Genomic DNA, 16,051 nt, shown 5'->3' on the forward strand with positions numbered 1-16,051 from the left:
ACATATGTCATCATTTGCTTTTATAACTATAAATAAATTTGGGTGGGATAGATCCCGACAAGTAGTCGGCAAAAGACACAGTACCGTGTCGAAATTCACTTATGTATTCAGGATGGGATGTCTCATGATACCCGGATGGCCGACGACACCACATCGGCACACTAACAACTCAGCCATCATCAGATTTTTGGTCAAGTTTAGAGGGATGACTTTTACATGGATACTGCTTTTTATGGGGCTTTGATGGACCGACATACTTTACTAAGATACAATCCCAACAATCCCTGAATTTCATAATACGTACAGTGAAGTGAAGGTGCATTTACAATCTGAGTGCAGTGAAAGTCCAATTATTCAGACACAATCAAAATAGGCCAAAGTATCTTAAGAGGCTGACAAGAAACCTAAAAATTAAAAATACTAAATACAAATGATGTGCCAAATGTGCCCAGCAGCAGGAGGTTCAGGAGGTATTTGAATTTAGTGTGGGTGTTAAAAGCTGAACATTCATTTGATTTTCGGACAGTGTAGTGCCCTGTACCGCCAGAGAGATGGCTTCAACAGCTTTTACAAGTGACTCCTGAGCCCTTGTTCAAGGATGATGAGTAAAAGTGATGAAGAAACTGAAAAGTACAGTTGGTTTAAGGAAATTTGAACCATACAGTAATTATTTCTATTTCTGCTGTGGTAGACGGTCACTGTTCTTCCCCTAAATCTATTAACAGTGGTGTCCCACAGGGTTCTGTCCTATCTCCCACTCTCTTTCTGTTGTTCATTGATGATCTTTCCAAAACGAACTGTCCTATCCATTCCTACGCCGATGATTCCACTCTGCATTACTCAACTTCTTTTAATAGAAGACCCACCCTACAGGAACTTAACGACTCAAGGCTGGAGGCTGCAGAACGCTTAGCCTCAGACCTTACTATTATTTCCGATTGGGGCAAGAGGAACCTGGTGTCCTTCAATGCCTCAAAAACACAGTTTCTCCACCTATCCACCCGACACAATCTTCCAAACAACTATCCCCTATTCTTTGACAACACCCAGCTATCACCTTCCTCAACACTAAACATCCTCGGCCTATCCTTAACTCAAAATCTCAACTGGAAACTTCATATCTCATCTCTTACTAAATCAGCTTCCTCGAGGCTGGGCGTTCTGTACCGTCTCCGCCAGTTCTTCTCCCCCGCACAGTTGCTGTCCATATACAAGGGCCTTGTCTGCCCTCGTATGGAGTATGCATCTCATGTGTGGGGGGGGGCTCCACTCACACAGCTCTTCTAGACAGAGTGGAGGCTAAGGCTCTTCGTCTCATCAGCTCTCCTCCTCATACTGATAGTCTTCTACCTCTTGAATTCCGCTGCGATGTTGCCTCTCTATCTTCTATCGATATTTCCACGCTGACTGCTCTTCTGAACTTGCTAACTGCATGCCTCCCCCCCTCCCGCGGCCCCGCTGCACACGACTTTCTACTCATGCTCATCCCTATACTGTCCAAACCCCTTATGCAAGAGTTAACCAGCATCTTCACTCTTTCATCCCTCACGCTGGTAAACTCTGGAACAATCTTCCTTCATCTGTATTTCCTCCTGCCTACGACTTGAACTCTTTCAAGAGGAGGGTATCAGGACATCTCTCCTCCCGAATTTGACCTTGCTTTTGGACACCTCTTTTGTTTCTTTTTTAGGAGCAGCGAGTAGCGGGCTATTTTATTATTGTTTTCTTTTTTTGTGCCCTTGAGCTGCCTCCTTTGTTGTAAAAAAAAAAAAAAAATATATATATATATATATATATATATATATATATATATATATATATATATATATATATTATAAATGAGTGAAAGCTGAATAAATTAAGTGGAAATACAGTACTCAAGCAGCTTCGACTCGACTCCATGATTATTGAAGGAGCGTACCTTTCCAAATTTCAGATCTCATCTCTTGCTAGATCAGCTTCCTTGATATTAGGTGTTATACGTCATCTCCACCAGCTCCATTTCTCCTCTCAGGTGCTGTCGTTATCCATGTGCCTTGTCTGCCCTCATATGAAGTATGCATCTCACACAGCCCTTTTGGACAGAGAAGTCAAAGGCTCTTCGTTTCATCAATTCCCCTCCTCTTACTGACAGTCTTCTACCTCTCAAATTCCACCACAGTGTTGCCTCTCTTTCTGTCTTCTATCAATATTTTCATGCTAATTGCTCTTCTGAACTTACTAACTGCATGCCTCCCCCCACCTACCGTGACCCCGCTGCACACGACTTTCTACTCTTGCTCATCCCTATTCTATTCATATCCCTTATGCAAAAGTTAACCAGCATCTTCATTCTTTCATCCCTTCTGCTGGTAAACTCTGGAACAGCCTTCCTCTGCATTTCCTCCTGCCTATGGCTTGAACCCCTTCAAGAGGAGAGTATCAAGACACCTCTCCTTTTAAAATTGACCTCTCTTTTGGCCTCTCATTCATTTTTCTTTTACTGGAGCAAACCCCAGTGGGTCTTTTTGTTATTTTTTGCCTTTGGATGGGCTGCCTTCCTTAAAAAAAAAAAAATAAATAAATAAAATAAAATAAATATATATATATATATATATATATATATATATATATATATATATATATATATATATATATATATATATATATATATATATATATATATATATATATATATATATATATATATATATATATATATATATATATATATATATATATATATATATATATATATATATATATATATATATATATATATATATATATATATATATATATATATATATATATATATATATATATATAGGTTGGTGTTTCTGTGTGCCTTTATTACCTCTGGAACTACTCTCTTTACATGGATTTCATTTCCTAAAACTGCTGTTCAGCACTTATGTATCACTCATGAGTAACAAAACATGTCACCTCCTTTTTCCTGATTAACAAAATATGTTTCATGTTTTCAGGGGTTCCTCCCAATAATCCAAATAATTTGATAATCTGAATGACTTTTGGTCCGCTGCCATTTGCATTATTGGACTTATACTGTAGTGGTTTGGATGATCCAGACAAGTGAAAGCAAGAAAAAATTGTATGCACTTACAAAAATGCTTCCTATGTTATTATCTCACATGCTTCGCCATCATCTGTAAACGACGCTAGACTACCACAGCAGTTGTCATACCACCTGGGCTTCAGCAAATACATTCCTGCCTCTGGGGAAAGACAGTGCTCTGAGAACTAAGAACATATGCTCTATTGTCATAAATTGAATGCTTTCCATGCTGGAATACCAAGGTATGTTATAAAAAAATAATGATGAGGGATAACAACTTTTTCATAAATCATATTCCTTTACATATTCTTTTCAAACATTTTGCTTGTTCTTACTCATACAGGGTGGCAGTGACATTAGACAAAATGAATATTCTTCCTTAACCCTGAAACGACAGCCGTCGTTTATTTAATCAAACACGGCACGGTCCGTACAGTTACTGCCATTGTTTATTTTATCAGACTCTTTTGTGCCACTAATTTGAATGTTTACATCAAATTTGGCAGATTCTGTGACTTGCTGAGTTGTCTGCCAGCATATCTGACCCATGTGGATTTGAAATAAGATCATTAGTCCTCCTTGAGCAGCCCTGGAACTCTAAGATAAGAAAACACAGGGAAACACAGTGATGCATCAGGAGGAAAGGACAGGATAGAGAGTGAAGATTATTCTGAGTACAAGGATAACAGTGATGAAAGCATTGTGAGTAGTGACACAGTAGTGAGAGTGACTTAGATAGTGATGTTATTTCACTATCTGTACTGTACTTTAGGCCAGCAAGTGCTTCCAAGACAACAGTGCAGGGTAAGAAGGCTACGTGTAAGGCATGTGTTCCCTCGACTGAAACAGACAGCTCTGAGGAGGACTGAAGGTAAGTGAGCAGATGATGTCTAAATTATTTCAGTGTAAAGAACAGTTCATATTATTGACATTCAGACTAGCCACCACTGTGGCCAGCCTGTGTTGACACATTGTGCGTCCTTGGCGGGGGCCCTCCACACTGCCCGGAGCACTGTTTTGTGCCGGCAGCTCACACCCTGGCTACATTTCACATGCTCTAGCGTGACTGTTACACAAAGTATCACAATTTGGATTTCACTGCTGTGTTCAGTGAATTAAGACACTTCATACAATGTGAATAAACAACAAAAAAATAGCAGCTGTTTTTACCCGTATCCAAGGACCATTCCGTGAAAACAATACCCATCGTTTAAGGGTTAAGGAGTTCAAAATATCCCTTTATTGTAAGCAATAAATATTCCACACATAATAAACAAGCGAGACCTGGACACAATGAAAGTCAAACAAACAAGATTCAAGCAGTGGATATAATAAACTTGAGAGGCAGCTGGTGTGTCAACAGAGTGTATAGTACAAACATTCAGTAATTCTTTCAAACATCATACATCTTTTTCAGCTTGCCTGCAACAGCTGCACGTAAATTACTTGCGGGTACATACTTGGCCATGTAGAGAGTCATTTGCTCAAATTCCTTCTTCAGGGTGTTTGCATCAATATATGATTGATCAGCAAACCTCTCCTTTTTTGGTGTGGAGCATTTACCTGCTCTCCCATGTGCCTTTCCATCATTTTTTTTCTGTCTTATATGATCAGGGTTTTTCTTTTTTGCCTCCTCTGCAGTTTGAATACTGATGACACTTGTCTGCTTTTCTGAAAATGACTTACTCTCATTCTTATTTGCACACACTTTAGGAGCCTTACTTTCACTGCCTGGCTCTCTGTGCTTTTGGTTTTCCTCAATTTTCTCTCTATGAACAATGATTTTACTTACATACTTTTCTGATAATGACTCAGTCTTGCCCTTATTCACACACTCACTAGTGGCGTTGCCTGTCCCAGTGTGTTCACCATTTACCACCTTAAGATCACCACTGACCATTATCTCTTCCATTGCAGCACACATTCGGGCCAGGACGAGGGTGGGCAGCTCTGGGTTGCAACAAAAGGAAGGGATAATGCGACACCACCACCGAAAAATACCACCAAAGTTTAAGAATTTCTGCCGTAGAATCTGTTTTGGAGTTCTCGTTTCAAGATAGTTCTGGAAGACAAAGGAATCCATCAATATCCAGGCAATAAATGCCTTCGTGTCGTAGTGATTAGCATGCCTAGCTGGAAATCTGTGGGTCGATTAAGTTTCAGCTGGGGCATTTAATGAAGATCCCACTCAGCTGTTCATTCTCCCTTTTGGGCTAGTTAATAAATGGGTACCTGAGGTGATCTGGGAAAGATAAACTGTGATAATCCAAATATCACACTTGCCCTATGTCCCAAGAAAATTGGTTCTTACCTACCATAGGTTCAAGGGCCAAAGAGGTGGAGATGAGCACCGATATACCATGCACTTTGGAGTACAGGTAACTCTCGATTTACGCGAGTATTGTGTCCTTGAAGAGGTCGCGTAAATCAAAAACAATGTAAATCAAACAAGAGGTAGGTTTCTATCGAAAAATAAATATTCACTTCATTCAGTGGAGAGAGAGAGAGAGAGAGAGAGAGAGAGAGAGAATATCCATATCACCGAGATATCCACTCAGGCACTCAGTCTCAGCCTCACTCGTGTGAGGAAGAAATGAGGGACACCATGAGCGACTGGCTAGTATTGGTACTGGTACCGAGCAGTCTGGTACCGGTACCATACCGTATAGCTGGTACCGTTAGTACCGGTATGGTATTGGTACCGGTACCTGCCCACCCCTATTGTCGAGTAGCGTGGGTACTGTACTGAGCTCAGTTGTATGGCCGTGGCACCGTGTGAGTCCAGTTGCGTGAGACATCTGGTGGCCACTCCATAAAATATTGTGTATAAGTGAAAAAAAACGTGTAAATCAAACATTTATTTGGATTTTGGACCCCGTGTTATTTAAAAAACGCGTAAACCAAACTCATGTAAATCGAGTTACCTGTATATTCCCACTACTTTACTAATGTGTGTCTTCAATGACTACTGTTTATATTCATGTAGAAGTTGATCTCACGTAAAAGATGAACCCCCTTAGGCTATGATTATGGCTGAGAAAAGTATTAATAGAAGTAGTTGTAGTGGTGGTGGTAATAGTAGTAGTAGTAGTAGTAATAGTAGTAGTAGCAGTAATCCCATAGGAAAGAAATATCCATGTGGTAGTATCCCAGAAACTTGGCCTTAAAAAAATGAGAGGGAACAACATAAAGGAGTTTACGTCCTGAGAAGGAGAAAATCAGAAGCTTAAATTATATGATAAGGAAGGAGTAAAATCACAAAAAGTAGGAAATACACAAGTTCATGTCACAAAAAAAGAGAAAATAAGAAAATACAGAAGGAAAAGTTTAAGTCATGGGGAAGGAAGGAATACAGAAAACATCTCACCATAACAGCAGAAGAAAAAAATACAAAGAAGTGGTGGAGTGATGCAGGTGGAGAGGGCGTGGGTGTGTCTGGCTCCTCAGGCTGGAGTGGTGTGGGTGTGGGAGCGAGAGATTCACACACCAGATAAGCCACCACCTGGAACACTTCTAGCACTGCAAACACCTGCAAAGGATAACACACATACAAAAGTGCACACACGAAAATAAAATTTCAATAACACACAAGTTGGAAGGAATGCAAGGTGTGGCAACTAAATTATATATCAAGTTTAAGGGAGGCATTTCAAGCAATTTTGGTGAAAATATAATTTTCTGTGATATTGTGTTTTCGGACAACGTAAGGTGTGGGCGATGTCTAGGGGGACTATTTAAACCACGGCGAGAAGTGTAAAGCCCTTTAATTCCGTTAAATGCTCTACCATTTAAATGCCTGAGCTCCTCTTCGCGGTCACTATAACATAACACATTATTTTCATCACTGTTGCGTTACTAATGAAGATAGAATGATGCAGTAAAAAATATTAGGGTAAGACACTCTTTGGCTACTCATGCAGTGACGCCAAGCACGCAGTGACCTTGAAGCTTCAGTCGTACGCTGGCCTTTGCCAGGGTAGGTGCTGATGAATATTACTGCAAATAAAATGTGTTATTTCCCTTATTTGATGCATCATTGTTGTGTTACATCTCTTATTTTCTTACCAATAGATGCCTCCATCAGATAAAAAGTTGAAACAACACCGGAAGGCGAGGAGAGCAGCCTCCATCACTGCCTCCCCTTCTACATCTACATCTCCACCTACACAACCACCACTACCTTTACCACCAGCCACTTCTTCACCACCTCCTCCTTCTCCATTTACCTCTACATAATCACCACTACCTGTATCACCATCCACTTATCCACCACCATCTGATGAGCTACTTTCTGCAAGCTCCATTCCTGACTGGCATTTTGTTTGCCCGGTTTCATTGCCACCTGCACCACCTCCTACTGAGGGTAATCAAAATGTCATTTTGCCTGAATATGGCTTATGGAAACTATTTTCTAAGGCACAATGCAAGGTGTGTCTCACTGATTTCACCGTGGAGGTGGATAACCTGAGAATTGACTGTAAAGTAGAGGTGTCCTGTTCGTGCGAAAACCCAGAAACTTTTACACCACGCACTGCTATGTACGCTCCTGATGTACAAGAAAATGAAAAATTTTATGAGAATAACCTCTACCTTGTACTTCACACCCTCCTCAACAACCAAGGGTTTGCCGAATTTTTCTCTCTAAATGGGAGCTTCAAGAGACCATCCCTGAGCACACGTAGTTATGAGGATCACATGAAGTACATAATGAAGAAAATAGATATTTTCTATAAAAATAACATGAAGGAGGCTCATTAGGCTGTCAAACAACAGGAAGAGGAAAAGTGAAAGTAGTAAAGTCAGTAGGAAAAGAAAGAAAAGGATCACCACTGGTGATGGATATGAGCCTGGAGCTCACTGAATTTTGACACCACCTTGATGACTGAAATTAACAATTGTATATATGATTATGCCTATTTTTTGTGTTGTATTAAGTTAATTTAGTAAATAAAACTTAATTTGTAAGGATATGTTATCAATAAATGGCGGGAGGAGGAAATATAAAATGTTTGAATAAAAGGCCCTGTATCTCAAAACTAGTTTTTTGGGACTTCAAATCGATGTGGAAGGAATTTCATAACTCTGATTGCCAATCTGCTCATATTTTCTAATAGTACATAGTATAATCTACATTTGGATGCATGGATATGAATATATGTCTCAAGAGTTGGTCACAGACAAGGTTTAATAAAAAAAAAAAAAAAAAAAAATAAATATATATATATATATATATATATATATATATATATATATATATATATATATATATATATATATATATATATATATATATATATATATAACTATAATACAAACATATGTAGCAACTTCATGATGCATCCAAATGTAGATTAATACTCAATGTACACGATATATAAAGGAAAAAGATTTGTGAATGATGGTGTCTTCTACGTATTCACTTTAATAATGCCTAAAAATGCTTTTTTCGGGTAATCTTCGGGGTAAAAAATTAATATAAAAAAATATTCGATCATAGAGCAATAATATTCCTCAGGGATGAGTAGCATAATGAGACATATGCGCTGTGATATATTCGCTGAGATAATCCTATAAACAAAAAACCCTGCATCTCCTCCCCTAAGAGAATTGAAATATAATGAGACTGTGCAAACTGGAGCTACCTACATTACAAAAGAGGTCACTTGATCATGGCACTGACTCATTAAGGACCTGGAGCATGTAGACAGAAGACTTGCTGGTAAGGGATAGTGAAACAGCACGGAGACATGAGCACATATTGCAGAAAACAAGAAGCAGAAAGGATGTAAAAGAAAGTTTGATTTCCCAATGGAATCATTGACACTTGGAATAGTCTGGATGTGGATAACTAAGAGCATCCCTGAATTCAAAGAAAGTTAGATAAAAACAGATACGTATAGTAACAGGAAAACACAAGCTTAGCATAAATTCTGTATTCGTACTATAAGCAAACACACACACACACACACACACACACCACACTGTAGCTCAATCAGTTAGAGCTCTGCGCTGCCAAACTTCACGGCCTGACAAGCTGCGGTTCGAGCCGCGCTAGAGCCGGAATCTTTTCACTGACAAGGAGTGGTTTCAGTCACCCCTTGGGCAAGGGGGTGGGATGTGTAGTGTGTGAGGTCCTGGCAGTGCCCAAAGATTGACTATAACGGCGCCACTATAAACAATTGCCTGCACCATGACAGGCTTGGAACGACCTTACTCATGTCGAGAGGGTACTTGCTGGCGATTGTGAGTCCAACTCGTGATCAGGCCGTGGTGAATTACACACACACACATGCACACACTGCTTGAACCCCCTATGAAGTGAGCATGTATAAATCTAATACCATGAATTAAGTGTCAATATTGTCAAGTTATAAAGGAAAACATGGATTGTAACGTATTTCCCGCCATATAAGACGTACCTATAATTTATATATATATATATATATATATATATATATATATATATATATATATATATATATATATATATATATATATATATATATATATATATATATATATATCCCTGAATATGCAGTTTTACATTTGACCATTTTACTTACAGTTATTACTGTATCGTATGTTGCTTTGGTGAGTTACAGTGCTCTTACCCCAAGCAGCTGTGACATTGAAATGGTAAACAAAAGGTTTGGTTTGTAGATTCACTCACTGAGCAGCGTTCAGGTGATAACTTTCACCAAGCTACTGAGGGAACTAATCACCCGGGGATGCTACGTTTGATGGGCAAGCAATTGGCCATGATCTTGACTTTCAGGGACCGTATACCTACTTTCAATTAGAAATAAATGTTGACCGCAAAAGTTTTTCTCGGGAGATCCCCCTTGAACTCAAAAGTCAGTGGAAAACAAACTCTGAAACTGAGAAAACGTCATAAAAGATGTTTTATAGAAAATTTTCTGGCGCACCCTACTGTGAAATTTGTTTCTTTCTAGGTTGTCGCATTTGGCTGGAATTCCATGATTTCCCCAAAATTCCAATTTTTTCTGGTGCGATGTACAGGAAAATTTATTGAAGAAAAGTTGCTCATTTTATCACAATTGAGTCTGAAAAATATAGTTTATGATCTTTTACCCAGAAATTGCTGCCTACAGAGCCAAAGTTGCAATAAAACTAGAAATATTTTTTTGTAAATTTTTGTAGTTTTTTCATTCTGGTATGAATCTCATTGAATATTGAAGAAAATCATCCATATAACTCAATTGTGAAATCAGATTATGATTTAGACAGACCCTTTAGCTGGAATTCCATGATTACCAAAAAAATCCAGCTTTTGCTTCCTACTCCCCTGAACACTCCTGTGAACAAGATATTGGTTCATCTAGATCATCACATATATCAGTGGAGATGTCAAGACTACACAGCACGCACACAACGAACAGAAACTAAAGGAAGACCGCTGAAACAGGACGGCTGAGGGAACATAATCGCTCTGCAGACACCATGATGTGTAGGCAGGAAGTGTAGACTATTTTTAGCCCGGAGTGGTGGTAAGGGACAAAAGAGGTGCCAGTTAGTCACTCAGCATCGATAGAGACCTAGTTACATGCACCCTTCAAATTCCGGATAGCTTCTCGCTCTCCGGTGCTGGCATCATGCTCGTTGCCCACGTCTCATAGAACTATGATGCTAGCGGCATCAACGTCATTAAGGGGTTAATTTCTGTCAATCATATTATGTTTTAATATAGTTATTTTTACAATGTGAAACAAAAATGCGTTTACAATTAACACTTCAGTCATCCACGGATATCAGTTTTTTTGAACATGTATCACAGGAAACGTCAGCTGACCGGGCCACTGCACAGCAGAAATACCCCCAGACTAATCCGCCCAAGTCTGCCCCACGGTCGCCGAGCAGAGTCATGTCAGGCAGCATCCTTCTCCACCAAAATTGTTCCCGTGTAATAGCCGCTTTAACCATCACCACCAAGGTACCCAGAACACTGGTGACTGGCGCACTGCGGCATTGTTGTGTTTTGTGTTTACGTCGCGTCACACGTGGCGTGTCTTCTTCTTGTGACCTGTACAGTTTTATCGCTTCACATATCCTCCTCCTATCTTCTGCTTATTCACACTTTTTTCCTTTTTCATTGCATCACACTTTATTATATAAATCAATCAAAATTTGTACCTTTGGCCTATACCGCGCAAGGGTAACTTTTTTCTGAGTGAAAAAGGTGCACTTTATACCCCGCAAAAAACGATATACAGGGGGGTCGTCTAATATGCGAGAATATGGGCGGTTCAAAGCCTCGCATATCGCAAATTCGCATATTAGGAACCTTAAAAAGCATGTAAATAATGGTATATGGGCGGTCAGCCACATTTTTTTAACTTAGTTTCCAATGTAATAAACTGCTTTTTCGAGTTCCTTGGAGGCGCCATAATAACAACAACAGCAACAACAATAGCCCACAGGCTAGCTTGCACACAGCACAGACACAGCTTGTGAGAGCAATGGCTGCTTTAGACGTACTGATGAAGAGAACACGTGGAGCCGTCTCACAGAGTAGAGTTGCCAGATTGCGCCATTGTTTATTTCCCTTCCTTCGGGAAGTGAGTAACAGCAAGTTCATTATTTGGTAGGAAATGGATGTTAGCGAAGTCGGGAACATGAAATGAATGAAAAAAAAACTTTTCTCTTACTACCGAGTCAAGTCACTGCTCCCACGTGCTCCACCCCCCAAGGGGGGGAGGGAGGGAGGAAGGAGGTCGCATATGAGGTGGTTCGCATATCCCAAGTTCGCATATTAGGCGACCCCCCTGTATTTAATTCCGGGGACATCTGGGAACTATTGTGTCAAACGGAGGTGTTTTGGTTGTTAGTTTCATACCAGTAACAATAACTCCTAGGCCTACCAAAACCTAACCATCGGGGTATAAGATGCAGGGTGATTTTTCAATTTTTTTTATAAAAAGATGGTCTTATATGGCAGGAAAACGGTATATAGTGAACTATATAAACAACTGAGCAAAGCATTAATTATAATATTTATATTTATCAGATTTCATAAACTGTTACTTCATCACTTGGTAACTTACATTAAGTGGAGATCCAAGGGCATGATCAATTAAGAAGAAAGCGACTTTCCATTCACTCTCGCCACAGTGAGGAAGCAACTGTAAGGCAATGATAATGTGATATAATAATAACCTGTAAGCACTGTTATTTCCACAGTTGGTTAATTGAACAATTTATATATTTAAGGGCAGATCATTAAGCACAACAGGGTTACTAATGTAATTATGAAACACAAGTAATCTGTTTCAAATCTTATTCTTTACAAAAACTAACCACTTACAATTTATCAACTCTCCATTATCTCTAAAAGCTCTTCCCCTGTGAGATCCAGGTTCCCCCAGTTACCCATTTAATAAACAACCAAAAGTAAGATGCTGGTGAGCTGTGTGATGACTGCCCTAACTTACATTAAACTTGGGTTCACAGTTTTGAATCTAGGTGCAGTCAACACTACACCAGGGAGGTACAAGTAGTGATACGATGAGCACTGTGTTTGGCAGAGGTGCTGAGATAGGGCATAAATATATTCTACTTTGCTACATAAATGAGACACAGACCTGGAGGAGGCTAATGGTCCACTCTGTTTTTGACATTGTTTGGAGCCTTGTGAGCACTGGTGTAGGAATGCCTGAGGAGCCTTCTTGTAACATGCCAGGGGGCAGCTTCACCAGAGCTTGCAGCACCAGGTCAGGATGTCTGTCACCAGTGAACTTAGCCTCCAATACTCTTGACAAACACACGACACTCATTGGATGCAGGTTGTACCGGCCCATCATTTGTTTGAGTAGATTTATTTCTGAAAAAAAATAATAAAAAAATAATAATAATAATAATAAAAAATAATGCAGTTCAAGTTTCTACCTAAGCTCTGTGCTGTCCAATTTTCTTATGCAAGAATTAACCAGTATTCCAGAGGCAGTGGCTGAGTAGGTAGCCAAAGACAACCTATACACTGTTGAGATGTCCACAATCAATTAAATTTCAATAATTTTGGTCAAAAGGTGACCTGGGGAACATAATGGGCCAAGTGAAGAGTCATTTATCAAACATTATGTACTCTTCAAACATGAAACTCTCCAAGCTGCAAGGGAATGCACTGGAGAATGACCAATGTCAAGGAGAGATGCTGGATTGAGAATATTGAAAAGTCATGCTGTCAGGCTTAATGGGAATCAGGACCAATATAAGACTTCATTTGAAACTTTTATCATACTTCCATTAACTATACATCTGCTCTATTCACTCATCCACTACCCCATTCATAATCCAGTCTTTCCTGATTTCCTCTCTAAACCTGAATTTATCCAATTTGTAAGAAGTGGTGAAGGTAAAGGTAAAGCTGGGAGCATACGCTATAGCTGTGCATGGCAGCAGTGCTCATCTCCGTTCCATTGGCCCTTTCAGCCTGTGGTGGGAGAGAACTCATTATTACCCCGGGACACAGGGCCAGTGTAACATCTGGGTTACCACAGTTTTCCTTCCCCAGGTTTCCCCAGGTATCCATTTATTGACCAGCCCAAAAGGAAGGATGAACAGCTGGGTGGGCTACACGCCAGCTGCCAAGGCTGGGATTCGAACCTAGGCTCACAGATTCATAGTTAGGGATGCTAACCACTGCACCACGGAGGTGCTAGGTACTATATTATCCTTATTTCAGTTTAAGTACTTTATGAACATTACCCTGAGTGATTATTGGCCCCCATAACTCACTCAAATACTTCAGTCAGGTTACCTTGCAGTCTTGCCTTTCTAAAATAATAAAAGCAATCAAATACTACTTCCTCATAACTTAAAGAACTGTTTTCATGTGTCTTTCTATGTAAGTAAATATTGTACCTTTTTCAAATTTCTTGTTGCTGTTCATGAGGGCATCAACAATCCCCACGAGGATGGTGGAGGCCAGGGACCTGAGGGTAAGAAGCACATTGGCTCCCTGGCCCTCGAGACACACAGTGGCATCCAACACATGGGTGAGTGCAAGTGCCAGACTCACAACTGTTGGCCCAGACAGCAAGACAGCATCAACATCTTGAGTCATCACCTCCTGGTATCATAATACAAAAATGACAAGTACTATATCAATGATGAACTTGGTACCAAAACACAAAAATGGTTCCTCATTTTGTTAATGTCAATCTCATGCAAACATAAAACACCCCAAGGCTGTGATATATTCAGTTAAAAATTTGAGACACTTAAGAAGTAGCATTATAGTCCGTTTCATTTCATCTGTCCACCAACAAAGCGGGAATTTTGATGGATGTGGCACCTGCGCATTTCTAGTTCGTGAATACATGAAAATCAATTTTTGTGATTGATATTCATGCTATGTTTATGTATAAAAACAAACAAACAAACAAACAAACAAACAAACTCATCATCATCATCATTTCATCAACGCCTGCTCCTAGGAGCTCCCACCAGGGGATGGCCACGGCAGAAGAGTTTCCAACTTTCTCTATCCAGACACTCCCTCCTTGCCTGCTCAAAGTTTCTCAAAGATCTTTCCCCCCTCTCCCTAACGTACTCTTGCACCCTATCCCTCCATTTCACTGGAGGTCGTCCTCTAGCATTCCCTCCCTCTATCTCACTCACATACACCCTTCTGGTCATCTTACTCTCCTCCATTCGCTCCATGTGGCCAAACCACTTTAAGGTCTGTCGCTTCACTTCTTCCACCACTCCACACTTCTTCCCTTCACCCCTGTGACACATTCCAAAATGCTCGTACACACTTTCATTACTCATTCCATCCATTCTACTCACACCACAAGCACTCCTCAAATAACTCATTTTCACTGCCTGCACTCTAGACCTCTGACTTTCATTCCAGGCCCACGTTTCACTTGCATATGTGAGGGTTGGTACTATTATTGTATTTCTCAAATCCTTCTTTACCTCCATGCTCACACTTCTGTCATTCATGATTCGTCCCAAAGACCCTACCACCCTTCTTCCTTGCAATGCCCTTTCTCTTATATCTCCCTCCATACCACCATGCTTACACATAACTGATCCAAGGTACTTAAACTCATTGACCTCCTCCATTTTTTCACCATTCAAAATTATTTTGCATTCTTTTTCACATTCAATTCCCACTCTATATGGGCATACAAAATCTACAACCTCACTTCTACTTCGCTCACAAACCATCACTTTACTTTTGTTGACATTTACTTTCAGCTTTCTCCTATTACAGACACTATCAAAAACATTGACCAAATTTTGTAGGTCACTTTCATTTTCTGCAATGAGCACCGTGTCATCAGCAAACAGTATCGAATTCAGTACCCATTTCCTTCCCTCATCGAACAGTCTTACTCCAACTTCTCCAACTTTGCCCTTAATTTCTCTAAAAACACCATCCATATAAATATTGAATAACCATGGTGACATGATGCACCCTTATCTTAAGCCCACTTTTATCTCAAAATGTTCACTTGTTTCTCCAGTAATTTTGACACATGCAGATGCATCCTCATAGAAAGACTTTATTGCACTAAGCAGTTTTCCTCCCACACCATAAATCTTTAAAACATCCCACAATGCAATCCAATCGACTCTGTCATAAGCTTTTTCTAAATCCATGAAGGCAGCGTACAGTTTCTTTCCTTTTGCTAATATTTTTTCTACTACCATCCTGAAGGCAAATATCTGATCCACACATCCCCTACCCTTCTTGAAGTCTCCTTGTTCTTCACTGATGTTCTCTTCTTTAAGTCTTTGCACCCTCTCTATTATGACTTTTCCATATACCTTTCCGGGTATACTAAGGAGACTTACACCTCTATAGCTCCCACATTCCTCTCTCCTGCCCTTCCCCTTGTAAACTGGGACAATGATGGCTTTCGTCCAGTCTGCTGGCAGCCCCCCCCCCCTCCCATGCTACTTCACATATCTTGACCATCCATTTAACAACTACATCTCCACACTTCAACATTTCTGCTGTGATTC

At 39.9% G+C, this 16,051-nt stretch overlaps 1 protein-coding gene across 1 annotated transcript in view; it reads right to left on the reverse strand.

The window, feature by feature from the left end:
• Window positions 1–3,319: 3,319 nt before the first annotated feature.
• LOC127000267 (uncharacterized) overlaps window positions 3,320–16,051 on the reverse strand; it is a 37,312-nt gene continuing 24,580 nt past the window's right edge. Inside the window, exons 7-11 of the mRNA XM_050863720.1 lie at window positions 13,934–14,141; window positions 12,655–12,893; window positions 12,118–12,195; window positions 6,423–6,584; window positions 3,320–5,117 (exon numbers count right to left, since the gene is read on the reverse strand). Of these exons, the coding sequence (XP_050719677.1) occupies window positions 4,449–5,117; window positions 6,423–6,584; window positions 12,118–12,195; window positions 12,655–12,893; window positions 13,934–14,141 (1,356 nt within the window). The 3' untranslated portion in view covers window positions 3,320–4,448. The remainder of the gene's footprint in view (window positions 5,118–6,422; window positions 6,585–12,117; window positions 12,196–12,654; window positions 12,894–13,933; window positions 14,142–16,051) is intronic.

The sequence above is a fragment of the Eriocheir sinensis genome, chromosome 18 (genome assembly GCF_024679095.1).
Source record: "Eriocheir sinensis breed Jianghai 21 chromosome 18, ASM2467909v1, whole genome shotgun sequence".
NCBI lineage: Eukaryota > Metazoa > Arthropoda > Malacostraca > Decapoda > Varunidae > Eriocheir > Eriocheir sinensis.